Raw genomic sequence first — 20,764 nt, 5'->3', positions numbered from 1 at the left:
AAGCTGCAATCAGAACAGTAGAATTTCAACTTCATTTGATCAAACATGGCCGACCCCATTGATGCCTCGGGGGAAACGATACACGGGGAGCTGGCGCACAACAAAAAAAAAAAAAAAGTTGAACCTCGCACAACTTTTTTTGCTGCATCCCACCATGTCATGCAGAACCATGCTGTGTTGGCCATTCAACACGAGCAAGCACACATTTAGATACGTTTGTAATGTAAAGGCTTTTTTTAAGGTTTAACTTTGAATCAACAGCCTGGTTTCCTCCTGAGTGTCAAATCCTTCCTCTATAATGTAATAAATCACTTGTTTAGAGTCTTCAGTCATTGAGCAATCAGTCAAAATGGGATTTGAGTTTTGATGCCCACTCTGATAAAAGTAGCATCAACGGGGGGCCGGTTGGCACCTCGGTTATGTTACACACCCAGTGTACAGAGGGTGTCATCGTCCCTGCAGACGGCCCAGGTTCTCTCTCTCTCTCTCTCTCTCTCTCTCTCTCTCTCTCTCTCTCTCCATCCCAGGTTTTCTACTCTATTCACTCTCTGTCTCTAACATCAAGGCCAAAAAACCCCCCCGAAAAAAATCATCAAATAATTAGCATCCCACAACCCCAAGAAGGGCTGACTCAAAAAACAAACATTGTTTCTTATTATTCTCATCTTTTCTTCATAAGGACAACCTCCAACAGCAACAAATGATGGGCATGACCTCCCAGACAGGAACCTCCCACTCCTCTTTGGCCACCACTCCCCCCACCACCGTCCAACCCGTGCGCCAGAGCTCTGTTGCCCCGCCTCCCTCCCAGCGAATGAAGTCCCAGACCTCCCATCAGCTGTCCGTCAGTGCGGCCGTGGCACCTGCTGCTCCGGCTAAAACACGACCGCAGAGCGGGAACCTCCTCCAGTCACCCGAGTCGGCCTACGGTGGCGGCAGACAGCACGGGCCTCGGCAGCTCTCCGTCAAGGACAACACCGCCCCGGGTCTGCCCCACCAGCAGAGCTCTGTCAGGGAGAGCGGGAGTCCACAAGGAACCACCAGTCAGAGCACTCAGCAGTCACCACAGCAACAGTCTCAGCCGCAACAGCAGCACCTGCTCAAACCCACCATGAGCAAACAGGTACCACCTGCACATTCAGACGTTTTTTGAAGGTTTTTTTTTTTTTTCGCTCTTTATTTGTACAAAATGATACAAAGAAATAAATATACACAAAAACAAAACTTAAAAAATGCACCAGTGGGAAGAAAAAATCCTGAGGGCTTGTAAATAAACAACCAAGCATTCTCTTTATTCTTTATGTCTCACTGCAGCACTCTGGTTCTTCTCTGCTGTGTGTGTGTGTGTGTGTGCGTGCGTGTGCGTGTGTGTGTGTGTGTGTGTGTGTGTGTGTGTGTGTGTGTGTGTGTGTGCGTGTGTGTGTCTTCACTTAGTTGCACACGTCACTTACACTGGAAGGAGTAAGGGCTCGAGTCCAGCCATGCTCGAAATATGTGAACTAATGCAGATCTCAGGCCCTTCTGCTTGTTCTAAAAGTGACCCTGCTCTAATTAAGAAGACGTGTTCTCATATTCAGTCTGCCGGTCTTCCTCCCCCAGGGCTCCCAGACTCCATCCACCCTCAATCCCCCCTCGGCCAACGAGCGCACGGTGGCCTGGGTCTCCAACATGCCTCATCTGTCGGCTGACATCGAGAGTTCTCGAATCGACCGCGAGGAGTTTAAACTGAAGGAGTACTCGAAGAGCATGGATGAATCACGAATGGACAGGGTAGGTTTCACTTTTATGTCGCAGATCTGCCCTTTCAATAAACCAAACCTCGGGAACGCTGAGTCACGTCAGACCTCCAAGGTTTAAAGAGTGGTGGACAAGTGGTGACGATGATTTTGAATGTTTGATTCATCGTCACTTGACGTGCACGTCTCTCTCGGCTCGAGCGTGAGGGGACCGTTTGTCTTCTATATTCACAAACTTAGAAATCAACACATTTAGACTGTGACTCTGTTTCATGAAAAGAATCGCAGGGTTCATTTTACATTGATCCTGTTACAACAGTGGAAACTAAAGCATGTGTGCACAGATTCCTCCCTCTCAGACGCAGGCTGGAGGTCGACTTTAATGTGCACACAGGTCCCTTTTCTTATTCCTGCTCAGGTTATGCACATTTACTTTGTACAGGTCTCATTTTTAATTGCACAGGTTTCATTTAGTTGTGATCTCTGTTGGGGGCTTTAAAAAATGATTGACATGATACCGTTTAATATAATTTTTTTTAAAAACCCCAGTTGAACAGCGACATCATTTCTTAGAAAACATGCACACAGTTTTTTGTTCAGATTTTATAAAAGTGAAGCCTCAAAGATGTGACCTCAGAAAGAGTAAAAACAACACCGCTGTATTTCTGTTGTTGATGAAACTGTCTTTGCAAATTTGCATTTGCTGCATTAGAATCTGATTTTCTGGGGTGCTAGTTGGTCCAGCGGTCAGTGACAGGTACAGAGGCTCGACCTGCAGTGATTTGCAAAAATGTGTTTCCCTATTCTCTCTCTCTCTCTCTCTCTCTCTCTCTCTCTCTCTCTCTCTCTCTCTCTCTCTCTCTCTATCTCTCTCTCTCTCTATCTCTCTCTCGCTCTCTCTCTCTCCCTCTCTCCCTGTGTGTGTCGGCATGAAAGCCAAAAGATCAGCATATTTATAAAAGAAAAACGTACAAAGCATAGATAACTATTAGAGTGTTTGCGTGTTTCATCCATCCATTTCTGTTTTTTATCTGACAAATGTCCTGAAAGAAAAAGTCTCATTTTGCATTTTTTAATTTGAAAGAAAAAGTAAAATACTTCATCAGCCGTTCTGTTGAATTAACTTATAAAACCTGCTCGGGTTGTACACATTCTCGGGATATGAAGCAATTAATTCCCAATGTGCAAAACACCAACATATGAACTGGCAGACTCATTTTCTGTTCAAAGTGTGAAATGTTTCTAACCGGCGCTCTCTGCCCATCTCTGGCTCAGGTGAAGGAATACGAGGAGGAGATCAACTCCCTGAAGGCGCGTCTGATTATGTCCCACAAAAAGCTGGAGGAGTACGAGCGCAGGCTCCTCACGCAGGAGCAGCAGACCAATAAGATCCTCCTTCAGTACCAGAACCGACTCGATGACAGTGAGAGGAGGCTACAGCGACAGCAAGTGGAGAAAGACTCCCAAATTAAAGGAATAATTAGCAGGTAAATGGAGTCTGTTGTTTGGATGGAGGGCAGCTGAGGACACATGCTCGTTGATAGGGAAGCCTTTGGCTGTTCCACAGACTTTACTTTTGTTTGTTGTGACGTCTTTTGCTGCAGAATAGACTAAACCAGTTTCCTTCTAAACTGTGTGGGGACAAAAGTGGCAAATTCTCTCAGATGACGACAGCTTAAATGCATTATCCTACTTCTAAGGAGTGACGGTCGTTTATACGGCGCAACATTTAGCACATTTGTCCCTTCTTTAACTGGAACAAACTATGAACTTGAAGCAGTAATATTTTCTCCTAAGATACATATTGCATATTTGAAAGTGAGTCTATTTGCAGGGGTTGTAATCCTGCAGAGAATATTGCAGGGTAGGAGGTTGTTTGACTTTTATAATGAGTGATACATTAAATGAGAGATATATCTATATAATCTATATAATCTTTAATAAGCATGTTTCCATGGCGGTTAGTTCTTCTGAACTGAGTGCAGCAGGACAAAGACGTCTGTGATTGTCCTCTGAGCTCTTGTTGTAGCTCCTGTGCTGTAACAACCTCACTCCATGGTTTGTTATTCAAGAGCTTCACACTTGTACGACTGCAGAGGAGAACTCCCGCTGAGTCCTAATTTATCGAGTGCTTGTGTGAAATCGTAATGGCTCCGTTCTCGAGCGCAGCCTCGAGTTTTTATCGATTTGACCACAAAATTAAGTAGTTGATGGGATCAGAGAAAATAAATATCGACCGTTTCTCAGTTGTATTCTGGCACGAAAAAAAAAAACCAAATGTTTGCAGCGGACTCTTCGAACATTTCTGAATAGGTCTGCTCATTACCAAAGCTGCTCTCATTCAGTTTAATGTACGTGGCCGACGTGGAGATAGAAACGAGGCTCGCTGAGGAAGAGAGGACAGTTTCTTCTTGTTTACGTCTTGTACTAGTCTATGGTTCTGCAAGTGAAGGGCGGATATCTGTGACAGAGAATATTGCCACTTCTAATCCACTCCAGGAAAGAAGACATGGAATGAAGACAGAGGCAGTCCTGCTCGTCTTCAGCGGGAAATCATCTTTATCTCCCTCTGACCTTGTGTATAAAACTTCCTCCTTATCTTTTGCGCTGATGCACTTGTCAGCTATTTTTAAGAACACGGCTTTTAACTGGACCTCGGGATCGTTTCATACGGTTCTGCTCAGCTTAGTGTCTAATTGACTCTCCAGTGAGATTTCAATGTAAAAAGGAACAAGAGGATATTTAAGGTAACTTCCGACACATCGTCCGCACTTTTTTAAAACATCACAGAGCGGTGTTTTGGACCTTCAGGTGCAGGACGATGGAAGACCGTGGTTAAATATCAGCTCTTCCATTTTTAAGGTGAGCCATGTTCGCTGACGGACTGCTGATCGTTCTACAGGGCGAACATGGGCACTGAAATCTCTCCCCCTTTCTGACATTCAGACGGCGCTGCTGTGTGATATAAAGAGGGGGGAGAGAGTGACAGACAATGATGGAGATGGAGCATATAGGCACAAAAGGAAATATGCCACATAATTCAAGAACTTTTCCCGAGCACTTCAAGCCGATCCGTTGATTATTGCTCCCCTGGGGTCGAAGCTTCGAGTGAAAACAGTCAGTGTGCTGCACACCTGATGAAGCGATGTGTGCACGAATCGGATCTCTCTGAGTCTCACCCTGGTTACGTGTGTGTCTTTTTATTATCTGACCACACAAGGGTGAAAAATAAGTAGCAGATCTGGATGCTTCCGAGTCACTTTTGCTCAAAAATTCACTGAGCCAGATCCATGTCATCAAATGATTTGCAAACATCACGTTTTAATTTTTGGTTTTAATGCATGTATGAGCATTTTAATGAGTGCAAAAGCGTGTGGATGCCAAGAACACGTGGTCCCTGGCCTTTGTTTCAGGACTGATTGGACTACAAATTCTTTGTGAAACTGCAAGTAAAACCATAGCCTTATGTTATAGTTCAACTTAAAGGAACTCCATGTTCAATTTCTTTGTTGAATTTTCCCATTTCAATACATTATATTGATGCAAATGCAAGCTCAGGTTCTGCTGTCGGGAGCGTCTGTGATCCTGAACTCGTGGCTCCGGTGCAGACTTGAAAAGATCTCTTTCATCTGCAGAACTCAAAAAACACTCAGCATCGCGATTAAAGTGTCAGAGATGTTTTTCTTTCAGAGAAGCCTTAACGCTCTGTGCGTACACCCTCAGCTCAGAGCAAATCTAACATCTGTCATCAGCGCAGATATTCTTTTATTTTCAACAATCTTATTTAAACCAAAGGAAAATGTTGATTTTTAGATCATGCTAAGTTGAAATCCACTGAGTCCACTTTACCTGTAGCACTTCTAACTATATTTATTTTTCATTAAGGTTAGAGTCCCATGAGTTGGCTACAGGCTGCCATTTATTTTTGTCTAAATGAACTTTGGTCATTTGAATTATATTTATCTTCCTTGAAGGCTGGGTTGGTACATTTGCAAAAATCTAGCATGATTTTAAAAGTAGCATTCCCTCAGTGCTCTGTCTTCAGCCGGGCCCTCCCCTCTGTGCTCCCTCAAAAGCCACGCCCCCTCACTCACACGCACGAGCACCGCTGGTCCAGAAGCAGACCTCAGCTCATGCTGTGAGTGTGGGCTCATGCACGCAAGGGAAGAGAGAGAGAGAGAGAGCCAGCACGGAGACAGCGAGGCGTGGTTGGTTCATCAGACTGGTACCTCGTTTTTCCAGGCTTACAAACTGCTACAGATGACAGATTATCCTTGTTCCTTTTTTTCAGAGCTCATGAGTTATTAATTTCTGTCAGGAGCTAAAGACAATTTCAACCCAAATCTAAAAAAAAGTGGATCTGGAGAAAATGACCAACCCTGCCTTTAAACTGAAAATGAAAGACAGATGAACTCTGGAGGGATGCAGCGAGGTCGCAGCAGGGTATTTATTGACATAATAATAAATATATATTTTTCACTATAATCCATAGCATATTAGAGAACATGATAAAAGAGCCATAACAATAATAATATATGATATATATATATATATATATAAAGATATTAATTCTATTGAGAGTGAGAGTTTAAATATTTTAACCTTGCAATAGCTAACTTTTTTAGCAGCGGAAGCGCAATAACAGACTCAAGAAGTCTCCGTGAGCCGGCGGTGCAGACGCACACGCAGCTTCCTTACGACTTCTCTTGTATGCATCTTGTGTACATAATGAAACAGTGACTTCCTGCCAAAAGCTTTTACCAGGTGCCATCCACAGTATATAAGACCTGGAATACTGTAAAAGTGCAAAAAAAGAGCACAGAGACGACGACAGTGACGTGACTCTTTGACAAAAACCTGTGTTTTCTGCAGAGTGTGTGTTTTTACCTTCTGAATTTGTTTTGGGCTTATCTTTATGGTGATTGTGAATTTATCTGCTTTTTCAATGAAACACTTCAATGCTTGTTATTTATTGATTTATTTATTAGAGCGCCAAATATCTCTTCTTCTTCTTTCTGTATGGGTTCGCTGTATATGCTTGGTATGACCTTTTGACCTGCAGTCTGTCATTGGTGGTGTCCGCTGACATGGTGATCAGAGTAGTTCAAGAGAGTTAAAGTACAGTCATTTAAAATTATGCAGGTACAGTAAAATGTTTTGATTATAAAAAAAACAAAAAACGATAGGACTCTGGTGTCAGTAACTCCGCCTCTCTTTCGTAGCACAGAATATATTGATAGGCTGTTTAGGCAAAACCTCTATTGAAATCTTGCAAATGAATCTGTTAGTGGTGATGAGTTTTGGCTTGATCTGTGTGTGTGTGTGCGTGTGTGTGTGTGCGTGTGTGTGTGTGAGATGCATATTGGTCTGATTGATATGGCTTGTAGCAACAGCCAAAGGTTTACAGCCACTTTGAAACGGACCTGGGTCAAAAAGCTGCACATCATTCTTCGAGGGCGTTCATCAGGCAGGGGGAGGGGAGCAGCAGGGTCAGCAGCAAACGCAGGTTGAGATGCATGCAGGGTATATGCAGGTATACCCATCCAATGATGGCTTAACAGTATCCCTAATATCCTGCAATTTCTTTCCTAGGACAGTGGAGGGATGACTCTCCCTCCTCTGTCTCTGATTGGCTCATACGCACTCATCTAAATATACAAAAGGAGTTTTACATGTTGCTGTCTATAACAGAGGCAGATTGTCCTTCGCTGGACGAGCCACATTAAACACAAAAAAGCAGAGAGTTTAGCCACTTCTTCTTGCGCCGCTACGCCACAGGCCGCACGCTTTCCCTCAGAGAGACGGCCTCATGTCGCCGTACATTTTTGAACACAACAGAAGAAAGTATTTGCAGCTGCTGTTTGATCCAGGTCTGCGGGTTTTTTTCCTTCTTGTTTCCTTGCATCACCTCCTCATCTTTGTCCCTCGACTTTCTTTCTCTGAAGCAAAGTTTTCCGACATTGTGACCTCACGTTGGTTAGATTTGACTACATGTACGACTTTGACCTCAAAAGCAACAACACACTACTTGAAGTACAACTGGATTAAAAAAAAAAAAACCAACAACACACAAACAGCTTTTCTTTGATTTCGTTGTAACATATCACCCACATGAATCATTGTCTGCCTCTTGAAGTCATGTCCAAATCTTGATGCTGTATGCCCATGTTACATTCCATTGTTTTTTGGGACAGTGCTTATATCTCTGTCTGTGCTTTGCAGTACGATTGATTCTTTTCTTTTCCCTTTTTTTGTACAAACAAATAAATCATAAACGCTGTACATTATTTATGGAATAAAACATCCAAACGCTTATGTTTGAAACTTCACCTGTTTGATTTTCGTTCTTTATTGTCCAACACGTGCCTCTCTGTGTTTTGAATAAAGATGATATAAATGTGCTGAACATCGTCTTGAGCGACACACTACGACTGTCTTGTCGGTGGTATATTCTACATCCTGCATTGGAACAAGGTGGCAATTAAATGTTTCTGTAAATATTTGATTGGCTTAGTGCCTCAGTGAACACACGAGTGAAAATCTTCCTGAAGACTGGAGCCAGACCAATTTGCATAAACTTGCAAACTTACTCCACTCTGTGCATCATTATAAAGGGATTACATACCAGCAGATATATTTCATGTCATTAAATAGCCGGTGTGTTTGCTCTTCTGACAAACGGATGGGAAGTCACTCAAGTAATCCGATGAAATCTTTCAATCTCGACAGACTTCTGACTTCAATTTGGCATTCATCACCAGCACTACAGTAGTTCTGCCAGTGCACTGTGTAACTGCAAGATAACCTTGTGTGTGTGTGTGTGTGTGTGTGTCATATCCTTGAATGACCCGATCTGGAGTAAATTCCCTAGCACTTGGATAATCATGAGAGATGGGGAAACCTGCATCTGTGCTCATGAAAGCTGCAGCAGTAAGCTCGCTCATATCTGTGAGCGCCGTCTTTGAAATGATTAGTCAAAGGATTTTCCACCCGTGCTTTGGTCAGTCCATGTTACATAAGACGGGCAATTCCCTGGGGATGTTTGGATATGTGTTCGCCTCACGTAGTCTGGAGTAATTGTTCACATTTGGCCGTAATTGTGCTTTAAAAACACCTCAAATTGGGTTGAAAAAAAAAAGCTTTGATGAATCCCGCGAGGGGCGAGAAGAAAAGGAAATGCTACACCAGTGAAAATTGGTTGCGCCTCGGAGAGCATGGCTCGGGGTTACTGCTGCTCAACCTTTAAAACGATTAAAGCTTCCGGTCATGTTTGGGACACAGGTAACCAACATCTAATCACTGTGTTTCAGCTGGGACAGATGTTTGAGATGCATCTGCTCAACTTCTTGATCAGTATCAATATAATGAATTCAATATAATCCTCCCTCTTTTTTTTGTGTCACCCTCCTCCCTTTCCCCTTCCCTCTGTCTTTGTTTCTAAGACTCATGGCTGTGGAGGATGAGATAAGGGGAGGACCCTTGATTGAGCCAAAAACCAGGATTTTCGCTGATCAGGTCTGTGAGACTGCTTCTTCTCTCGTCGAGTCCGTGCGACGGCCCGAGCTGTCCTCTCTCTCTCTCTCCCCCCTCCTCTTCCTCTCTTTTTTACCCCCCCTCCCCTCCCCCCTGCTACTCTTATTATTTCGTCTGCTTTGTGTGTGTGTGTGCTCCCTCTGATTGTCTTGCCCCGTCCCTGACCCGTCCCTGTGTTTGGGTTTGAGTGCCATCTGTCCGCCAACATACCTGGGAGCTCTGAAGATCAAAGAGTGTTTGCTGTTTGCATTCCTCGGCTCACGCGCTCGAGATGTCTGACTCTCGCTGGGTTTGTGAGCATTTCTCCGGCCTGTGGTGCTGATGACAGTGATGTTGCCGGTTGTTTCTGTCAAATGTTTCTGTCAAGCATGGCGATGGTTTGAAACTCGGACTTGCACTCAGGTTGTCGAACAGCGGAGGCCAGAAATGTAGCGTGATAGTGATAGTGATGATGCTGCTGTTGTGTCTTCAGGCGTTTCTCTCTTTACTGCATTTCATTTCAAACTCTCAACCCGCCCCCTTTCTTATCCTGTCATATTGAAGCAGCCCACCTCCAGACATGAGTCATGCTGTAAAGATATCATTCTTGTGAACACACAAACACAACCATGGTAAGAATACACAATGACTCAGATTACTTATGCAAAGAGATACATGTCCAGATCTTATAATTACACCAAGACACTTGCATATAAAAAATGAAAACACCTGATATTCTATAGGATTGAGCAGTTGATAAATAAATAATGAGACTTTTTCTGAAGCAAAAGAAGAAGAATCTAAACTTGGAAATAGCTGTTCTGTAGGCATGAACATAAAAATGGACTTATGAGAAACAAGTATCAGATAACAAGTTGTAATTTTGACATCACATTTGATTCATAATATTGACTTCACTTCAGTGTTGCAGCTGTTAAAGGTAAGACAAGGTTTAATTTTTCTACTTTTTTTATTTGAGACCCAACATATCCCAATAAAAGGAGTAAAAAAAACATGGTTTATTGCTGTACTCGTAGTGAAGTAAAAATATAAAGTTGCACATTTTAAGATTTCAAATTTGGATTAAAAGCTTGTTCAAGTAGATACATTTCACCACTGGTCGCCAGTGTTACCAGATTAGCCCTGTTGTATAAAAAGCGTCTTATTCTGAGTACAGCGTTGGAATTTAGCCACAGCTAATGCTACACTATAAGAAACAAAGCATACATTTTAAGTTTGCACGCAGACAAACTCAGATGGATCACTGAGAAAACCACCAAAAGGAATTATCAGTGGGTGATACCACACTCAGTCGCTGTGAGTTCATGAGACTTATTAATGCTGATTGGAGCCTTCAAAGAGCTCGTGTCTGTGTCAGAGGGTTCAAACGACAGCCTCACTCGACGTCTTTCTACTTTCAACGGGTGCTGTTTGTGAATTATTGTCTCTAAATTAATTGCATGAGAAATCAAAGAAAGCCGTAGATTTCTCATTACCCGTCAAAAAGGGAAGAGAGAAAAAATAATGAAACCCTCCACGAGGGAAGAGCTGACAGATGCTTCTGAGCATAATGTGACATGTACTCTGAGAATCCCCACTAGGCCATGCATTTAGAAAAATATTGTATCAATATATGCTCGGTATAACGCAGTGAATGTTTTTAATGTGGCTCTTGATGTAGGGCTCTAACTAGTGTTCGCTGGCGTCCTCAGCCCGTTGGAGAGACAACTGTTGGCATCTATTTCATGTCCATGAAATGACAAAGAAGAGGATTAGCACAAAATAATTGAAGTATTTTACAAAAAGACAAAAAATACAAAAGCTTTCCCCAAAATCCAACAAAAAGTCTTTCAAAACACCAGAAGAAAAAAAAACTAATTACAAAAGAAGGAAGAGCAAAGAGGGATGGATACAGAGCGAGAGAGAGAGAGAGAGTGAGTGAGAGAGAGAGAGAGAGAGAAAGAGAGAGACAGAGAGAGAAGGGGCCCCATGTCTCCTTTCTACTGTCACAAGATATTTTTGATCCGATCAGCAGCCGTGAAAGGATTGAAAAATGTCAATTCATTAAGTTTAACTGCAAACCTGGAAAACAGCATTAAGCTATATTAACAGCATTTCAGAACAAATAATCAACATATTAAACTATTTGACTTATCAGTGCAGCTCGCTGTTTATTCTATTTACATTTTAGTGTTTGGAAAATGTTGTGTTTTCTGTCAGCTCAGTTGGGTACCAGATGGATGAACTTTGCAGCGTAGGTCGATAAACCCAGAGCCATAGAGTGTAGGCACTTAGGAAAAAATATGTCGGCTCTGATTCAGTGCAGAATAAAACCAAAATGAATAGATAAGCACCAAGAGAGGCTCACAGTCACTGTGAAGAGATTCAGCACTTTCAGAAGCCAAACCAATCCTGACGAGTCTTTTTCATCATCAGCAAATAAAGGTGTTGAAGACTATTCACGGAGCGTTCAGAGTTTAAGCAGACTCAGTTTTATCAGCTTATTATTTACTAAAGAAGCAGTTAAAATATATATATATATATATATATATATATATATATATATATATATATATATAAAGTATGTCCCAAAGTAGTACTTTGTTTGTCCCAAAGTTTGACCCATTTGGTTTCCATGGCAACAGGTATCTCTGAAGTTACTGATTTCCCTTCAGCCCTTACGTAACTTCATTTCTCTCCCTAATTCACGTAGTTGTAGTTGATCGTTAATTTGATTACAGCCACACATTTAAAAGATAATGTCTTCTCTTCAGGCAGCAGTGTTACTCATATAACTAATATATGAACAACAGTGATACAGCTTCACCCCTGAATCACACCGAGTCCACCGAACTTCATATGTGAAGGCGAGCTAATGTCTTTAGCCTCATTCATCAGTTGTTTAAAGTCCTTGAAGAACTTGAAAGGGTTCCACCAGCGTTTCTCTCTGTCTGACTTTTTCCACTTCCTCAGCAGCAGCAACATATGGCTTTATATCCACCCGTGACAATTCAAACTCTCAAACTGCCTCCACAAAAATGTTTATTGGATTACAGAAGAGCACAGAGAGAGCAGCAACCTGCTTAACATTCAAACGGAGCTGCAGGTTATCTTCAGTGTGGTGTTTTAATATCAGCACAACGAACCATACAGAGTGAAATCCCCTTAAAAACGTGAACGTTTTGGCAAAAGACAGGTTACGCCTCATGTGCTGCAGGGTTGTACTTTTTTTTTCTTTTTCTGAGCACATTCGCACTTTTAAGATCCCTAAGTATACCACAAACTACATGTTAGAGCAAAAACACATGACGATGATAAGATTAAGTTTATGTCTTTATTTACAGAAATTCAGGAGGGAGAAACTTTAGAATTACATGTGGGAAAGGTTTTGAACCCACTTGTGTGGAGGACTGTCACCTCCGTACCGTGCAGCCGAGCAATAACCACTAAGCTACCAGCGCCGCAGACTGAGGATATTTTAGGCATTCTTTTCAGAAAATGAACAGTCAGAAAACAGAAATCTTTGGACGAAAATATAAAGTGAAAAGTTGTCAGTCAAGTAGAAAAGCCTGCACATGTTACAGCTTAACAACAGGAAACCAAGCTACATATGGAAATCAAATCAATCATTTTTTACAGCTTTATATTGGCCATTAGGTGTTTTAAATGCTATTTTTTAACCTTTATTTGACCAGGAAAATATTCACGTAACATCAATCAACTAATCAGAATTATACTCATTTGTAATTGACAGAAGGTTTACCATCTGTTTACATGTTAGCATGATACAGGAACATTTTCTACTTAGTATGTAACACAGAATCAGCGGAGACTGTATTTGGTCCAAAGCCAAAATGTTGCAGGAATTATATTTTGACCTCGGTGCTAATAAAATGTTAAGGGACCACCTGAGAGGGGACATTACACCACCTGTGAATGTGTCTTGTTATATATTGCCACTTAAAAACCACAGTGGTCGACCCCACGGGAGCTTTATGATGACAGAATTTAGAATCCACTAAAGCAACAACGTGCAACTTTTCCACCTTAAATAAGGAGTTTAAAAGTTGATCTAAAAGTACAAGAACTTTTAATACAAGAGAATAGTGTCTGCACCTTTATCACAGAGTTGCCCTCCGTCTGCTTTCAGCACTATGTAGTCCACAACCCAGCGTGTGTCAGGACTGTTTGCTACGAAAGCTAAGAGTCAAAAGAGCGCGGTGACAGATGAAGCCAAGACAAAAAAAGAAGCGGGACTCGGGTAAACGTTGGACCTCGTCGGTCAACGTGGTTCTCACTACGTTCTGTCTGAGGTTCTGTTAAGATGTGCAGCCTTATAGCAGAGGCTATCCATATCCCCTGTCAAATAATACTATCATGTTTTTTTAAGTTCAGGGGAATCATATCTCAATGGATAAATGCTCAGAGTGCAGATTCACCGCTGCTGTGAGGAATAATGTTGCTTTAATATACTTCAGTGAGGTCTGAACTTGAATATACGGAAAAATCATTTTCTCTTAACACCAAAGTAAAGATTGTAAATCTCCCTAAGTATACATGTCAGGGCTGTTATTGTCCATGAGGTCGCTTATATCAGGTGTTTATTTGATTCCTATGTTTAATAGATGTGGAAAGTTTAAGCATACAGATGATCTGCATGCAGCTAAGGTGCTTATAAGCTGTGCTTTATAGGTCAGTTTGTTGTTTAAGCTCCTGTGCCACCGAAACTGCAACACGTGCAACAAGCAGGCAGTTCACTCCAGTGTGATGAAGCTCAGCTTTATATTGTGCGACTGGTGCACACATGGGGGTGTAAATTAATAGGGAGTGAGAGGGGAGAAGCATGACGCCATTATTTCCTCAGGCCTTTGCTTCCTAACTTCTAAAACAACATCTCACACTTAATTAGGTACAGGATGCCACAATCTTTCCCACGGCAATACCCTGATGCCTCCAGATGAAACACGCACTGCAAAAAAAAAAAAAAAAACATTCAAACAAACAAAAGATACAAAACTTAAAATGGTTCTGCAGGGGTCTTAAAGGTGTCTAAAACAACAGAGTATATTCAGTCACATGAGAAATTACATTTAGAGTAGGATCAAGGTGTCCTGTTCGTGACATTAATCATACACATTTTATTCTTATAATGGTTGAAGTCACTCTTTTCACTTCTTGTTGCTGCGTCATAAATGTCTGTTCCTTTTGAATGTGTGTGATGGGGTGACACAAATACTCCTCTGTCATTCCTCTGTTGTTCTATATGGATCAAGTGTATTAATGTACATGTAATTATTGGTCATTTTCCGGATGTTTGTATATATACTGTATATATATGTATATGTATATATATGAATCTGTATGGGTTAGAGGATTGCACGTTTGATATAAGCATGTCCGTCTTAACTTTTCAAGGCGGGAGACTTTCTAATGGATATTTGATGAGTCAGCTGCTTGCAGATACAGATGTTGTTGTCTGGACGACTTTTTTCTGCTTTTCGTCCGAAGCATGATTTCTGTTAATGATAAACAGCATGGCACGCTGCTTTATTGCTTTCAGGCTGTTGGGATGTCTGATAGCGTTGTGTGTGTGTGTATGATTGCCATTATGTGAAGAATGTGAGTGTGAATTGAAATGCATTTTTTTTGTGTATATTTATGTTCTTTTTTCTGTTCACTTTATGTTGTGCATTTTGTCTCTATCGTTTTGGTGGCTGTTTTCCTCAACCCTCACTGCCCTTCTGATCCCAGATCACTGCACACAAGCCTCTCCCTCCCTCCCTCCCTCCCTCCCTCCCTCCCTACTTTACTGTCAGCTTCCTCCTCCTGCCTCCTCTCCTCTCCTTTCCTCCTATGTTGATGAGATACGGTGATTTCTCTTAGGGGAGGCGTCAGTCCATCCTAGTGCAGCCCCGTCTCGCGCCCGTCCCACCCCGAGTATCCAGGTAATAAACAAACCGGCAAACTCTCACTCTCCATCCATAATCTGCTGCCTCTTTTCCACTTCTGCTGTTCTCTATGTGCGTCCCTGTCCATACGCAGCACCCTGTGAACTCACTGCAAGCCAACACACTGACAGGCCCACTGCCATTTATCTTCTCAGAAAAAAAGGAGCTGTCACGGAAAGTTAGGAACAGAGGTTACTGATGGTTCTGAAGGGCACGCCTCAGTGATGAATGAGTGGCAACAACACATTTCAAAGATTTAAAGCTGCGCTAAAAAACTTGGCAGCGAGAGGTGTGCCTCTGAAATATATCTGAACTTTAGAACACGTAAATCATGCAAGTCAATATCAATAAATTGTACATTGCACCAGGCGGAGCTGGAATCACTTTGTACTCAAGGATTTCAGATTTCCAAGGAAATGTCTGGAGAGTTAAAATTAGTAAGTATCAGTTGCTGCCTTTAAAAAATATTATTTTCAAACAGTGAGAGTATTTTAAAATGATCCACAAAGTAAACAAAAAGTGAATAAGAGGCTTTGTTCATCTTAGCAAATTCTGCTTGACCTTGTTAGTCTGTTAATGTTTTAGCCTCACAGTGATAACAGAGGAAAGAAGTTCTGATTCGACGCTTCTGGTTACAGAACTAAGTCATTACTTTTTCACACCAACAACGAAACTTCACTCAAAGTTGGAGCATTTCTAAACGTTGGATTGGCAACTTCAAAAATGGACCTTAATATTGAGTAAGGTTGCATGGTGGAAACTTTTGGGCATCAATTATTTATCCCTTTCTAACCCCACCAATCACATCGACTTTATAACGCAAGATAACGGCAACATTAGCTTTATTTTTTAATGACACAAAAAGGAAGCTGTACGTTCAAAGTCACAATTCAAAGTACTTACAAATGTAGGTTCAAACTTCTGCACAGTTTAACTTGCAATGTTTGGGCAAATAACCAATAATAGTTTGATCAGTTTGATCGTCCACCCCAAAAACGCCCCTCTGGACACGACCCTGGTTAAAAGGCATATTAAAACACAAACCAAAAACATCCAACATAAACGCTCTCATTGATTGGGAAAAGACAAAAAATGAGTCTAGTCATTTTCCAAAAAGCGATGTATTGCAATCATCATATATCTGTTATTGTTTCCCCATGAAAGAAAAATGAACTTTCCTGGTTTTTACCATAATTTCTCTGCTTTTAAAATGTTTCAAATGTGTGATGACTCATCCTGCACTCAGAGGCGTTTACCAGTTTAATCATTTACCAATCAAAGCTAATGATTAAGTCATGGCCAGCAGCCCTTGCACATATGGTATATACACCAACATTATTATTATTCATGTGATATACTGAGACCTTCATGTGACTCTTTAGGTAAGCTGTAATGCAGAGTAACTCTCCACAAATACTGAGCTCAGATTTCCATCACATTTAAAGTTGTTATACAAAAATATTAAATATTATATATAAATAAATATTGTTTTACAAATAAAAATGGTCAGCTGTACAGTATAACCATTGAAGGGATAGACCTGGTACATAACTAACATACTCAAATAAAAGAAATAAAAGAGTCCCAATCTCAGCTGGTTATGAAATACGCTGAAATGGCAAACAAGACCATCAGCGACAAGATCAACTTCTTCTTTAGTGTGAAACTGTTGCAGGGGGGTCGACGGATGGATATATTGACGGCTCACTGTCGAAACAGCCTTTGTTGACATTTTCCCCTGCAAAGATGTACGATGAGTCATCTAAAACAAAAACAGGATGAGATTATTTGTTGAAGAACATTGCTTCTTAAACTTGAGCGGGATAAAATCAGCAAAGAGATAAGTCATACCGCTCTGTCCACAGAGGGCGCCAAAATCAACGCAAACTAAAAGTTCCTCACAGGAGCTTTAAATGTAACGTATTGGCCCTGTTTACATGTTAAAGCCACCATGAGGAGTTTCTTACTGGCTGTGAAACTGACTGAAATTAATTGCGATGTTTTTTCGGACCTATAGAGTAGAAACAGACCATCAGTGATAAAACGGATTATTTTTAAATCGTTTAATGCCTGTAACCACTGCCGGGGGGTAGTTATCTCACAAGATGATTTACAGCGTGTTGGAGAAACAGACTTTGTTTCACACTTCACAACAATAAGTGAGACCCTTGACTGCTGTTGAGCAGAAGTGACTACCTATACAGGAGCAGGACAAAGTCACATAATAATATGCCACTTTGTCCACAGGGGGCGCCAAAGTTCCTCACAGGAGGTATTTTTTAATACCTAAAGAGTCGCCCTAATTCTAAATAGATTCTTCTTAATCTATTTATTTTTTTCGCACTCAAAGCCAACATTTCCATTCCCTTTTGTCATCCCTCTCAGCGCACCCTCAGACACACAACAGGAATTATGGGAAATCTCCGTATCTGACCCGATCCCAACACTGATTAATGTTAACATGGTTTTTTGTGTGTGTGTTTTCTGTGTTTTTCAGTGAGTCAGTGTTTCTGATACTTCTGTGTTTGTGTATATATTTTTGTGCACCTGGACACATTATTTTGGTTGAATGATGGTGGAAGCCAGATGTTTTTTGGAGCGTCTGATGATGTGTGACATGCATACTACGTTTTTTTTTGTTTTTTTTCCGTTTGTTTTGCATCAGAGTAAAATGCTCTTCACCTGGCAAATTAGAAATCTTAATTCATATAGGGGTTCTTTTAATTGAACTGCATATATAAAATGATTTAAAAATCAGGTTTTTATCCCCCATGAGGAGTTGAGAAGTATTTCAAATTGATTGGAGATTGGAGAAGATGGGTAAGAACCTATGTGTACAATACTCTTTATTGCATCATTATTATACATCTAGCATTTTAGTATACTCCACTAAGTGTTTTGTGTTTCTGTCTCCAGTAAAAATAATCTCAAACGTAAAAAAAAAAAAAAAAAAAAAGCACTCATGTAAAGCTGTAATTGAATGCACCAAGTAATCAAACACGACAGCCCACAGAGAGTGAAGCGAGTTTGGTAAGTTAAAAAAGGATGTCAGTCAACATTGTTGCCCTGTCTTTGTTCAGCTGCTTGATTTCTGACTTTAATAGACATGTGTTTTGGTCTACACATGGATATTAAACGACACTGTTGGTTGTGTTTCAGAGAAACGAAACAAGTGTTAGTGGAGTCATGTTACTGGCATCCTGTAATTGTCTGTTACCATAACAACTGTAGCTGTTCGTAGCACCAGTTAGCAGCTGATGTATGCATTCATTTTGGTTCTGATTGAGAAGAGAAAAGGCCTGCTAATTCACATCAAATCTTGGGGTAATTTCCTTCTTTTTTTTTTTTGTTCTTCTTTTCGCCTTTTTTTTTTTTTTTTTAAAGTGAAACGGAAACACCCCACTCCACTCACAACGGACACACCCATCAGATACAGTTTATCCAGTGATAACTTGCTTCTTGATTCATTTTCTCTGCTGGATGCAGACCAAACTACCCCTCCTACTTCCTGTCCTCTCCCTCTACGGCACGTCATTTCATCCATATTACAATATTTCACACTTCTTCTACGCAAACATTAAATCGGTATTCAATGTCATTCATTTTCCTCGGTTTGATGAAGGAAAATGCTTATTCCCAAGCTATTTTAGGGGCCTGTACACTCTTTTACATCATGAGTGTAAGGTGTGATAAAGTCTAGACACCACACACATAATGTGCCAGGCAATATATATATATATATATAAAGTGCAATTATTTCAAGAGGTTCTACCTTGGTCTGATGGTACAATTGTGATTTTCCAGCTTCTATTCAAATCATCTTGCGGCAGCTCTTGGATGCATTAAGCACCATCATGAAAAGAGTCCTCCTAGTTGTCTATTGGCACAATAACCCAATTGTTTTCTCTTCCCACTGCTCCCACACAGACGTCAGTGAACAAGACTGGGAGTGAAGGCTTGCAAACAGACCTTGATATTAACTTAGAATGAATTTCGTTTTGCATTGCTGTTATTCTGCGCCAATGTAAGTAAGATAGCGAAACCAAACCCTGACTTAGTCACTGATCAAAAGCTCCAACCCAGGATGTATGCCAATGAAGCAACTCATTGCTCTGTGATCAATGGGTTTGGGTTAGAGCTTTTTGTTGATGACTTTGACAGAGGTTTGGTTTCCTGTCAGGCTTTAAGATGCATTACTTCTTGTTTTTTTAAATTTGGCTCTGAGCTCTTCGTGTTTCTTTGTTTTTTGCATGTTTAAGAAGCGAGCAGCTGCTACAGTATGGGCTGTTAAGATTCTTAAGGAAGCCATATTTTTTAGGGCCTGTGTCCACATGGTGTTTTTTTCCCCCTATGGGGCAGCTTTATATAAAATGTGCCCCATGAGGAAGAAATTGGTGCAGCAGCATGCAGCCACCTGAAGGTAGAGTTTAGCAGCAGAGTGTCTTTTGTGCTTTATCTGCCACTTCCGCATCAATCTTTTTTTTTTTGTGATGTGATTACCCCTTCTCCATAGGGATAGCCTCCCACTGTGAGGTGCATGTGCGTGAGGTGGCAGTCCTAAAACCTTCTTAAAAATGTTCAGCATTTCATGTGAAAACAACTACCGAAAGAAACACTTGTATGAGTATCTAGCAGAAACAAGAGCTCTGATATCATTGATTAATTAATATAAGCCCAAAACTACTACATTAGTCAGACTTCAGATCCAAAGCCGGATGAATCAGACTTAGGAAGGCAATTGGCTAAGGTGGCAAAGTCCTTAAAAGAATCAGAGTCATTGGTGGACCAACCAGAGACAGAACGGCCCTTCTTAACGCTTCACTAGAAGAAGTGATATGTGGACACAAGCCTTTAGTTTAACGTTAATTTAGTGACTTAAGCTTGCACATTTAAATAGACAAGTTTTGAGAATATTTTTTACTCATTGGCAAAGAATGACTCACTTGACTTCCTGCCTTTTCCTGACACCTGTCGACCTGACAAACGCCCTCCTTGCTACTCATCCAAAGAGGATCAGGACCTTTTGGCCTCAAGTTTTAATCTCACTTCATCCCCTCTTTCCCCATGTTCCCTTTCCTGTGCTGCCATTTCTATTGGTGTATGTCATGCATCAACTTTGTGACTCATTTTTCTCTCTCTCTCTCTCTCTCTCCTCTCCCTGTCTTTCTTTCTCTCTCTTTGTGTGATTCTTCAAATCCTTCATCTCTTGTCCTTTACTTCCTGATGTCCTTCCTCTCTTTGCTTCTGCCATTGCTTTTTTACACGTTCTCATCCCAACCGGTTCTTTGTATTTGTCCATGTGGATGTTTCCCACACGATTCACTCACATCTTTTTCTGGTGATTTTTTCCTGCCTGTCCTCTTCTCATCTGTATCTCACTATTCTTACCTCCTCCCACACGCTCACTCCTCTTCCAACATGTGATTTCTTCAACATGTCACGTTATCTGTCTTGAATGGTCACATCCTTTACAACAACTCCTCACATCCCTCCCCATCGCTCACTGAATGGCCTCTCTCCGACGACCATCTCTCCCCCCACTCCTCCCACTCCTCTTTCCCCTCCCCT

General features: G+C 41.2%; 1 protein-coding gene across 12 annotated transcripts in view; it reads left to right on the top strand.

Annotated features, from left to right (window-relative positions):
• syngap1b (synaptic Ras GTPase activating protein 1b) overlaps positions 1-20,764 on the top strand; it is a 159,658-nt gene that overhangs the window by 133,134 nt on the left and 5,760 nt on the right. For 11 of the 12 annotated variants that reach the window (XM_079342909.1, XM_079342908.1, XM_079342902.1 and 8 more), the window contains 5 exons: positions 680-1,123; positions 1,600-1,770; positions 3,012-3,223; positions 9,179-9,251; positions 15,132-15,193. In XM_079342909.1, coding sequence (XP_079199035.1) covers positions 680-1,123; positions 1,600-1,770; positions 3,012-3,223; positions 9,179-9,251; positions 15,132-15,193 — 962 coding nt within the window. The remainder of the gene's footprint in view (positions 1-679; positions 1,124-1,599; positions 1,771-3,011; positions 3,224-9,178; positions 9,252-15,131; positions 15,194-20,764) is intronic. The other variant, XM_079342911.1, reaches the window with a different exon arrangement.

Source organism: Symphodus melops (assembly GCF_947650265.1).
Source record: "Symphodus melops genome assembly, chromosome: 5".
NCBI lineage: Eukaryota > Metazoa > Chordata > Actinopteri > Labriformes > Labridae > Symphodus > Symphodus melops.
Note: the sequence above shows the minus strand (reverse complement) of the source record. Positions and strands in the feature narration are given on the sequence as shown.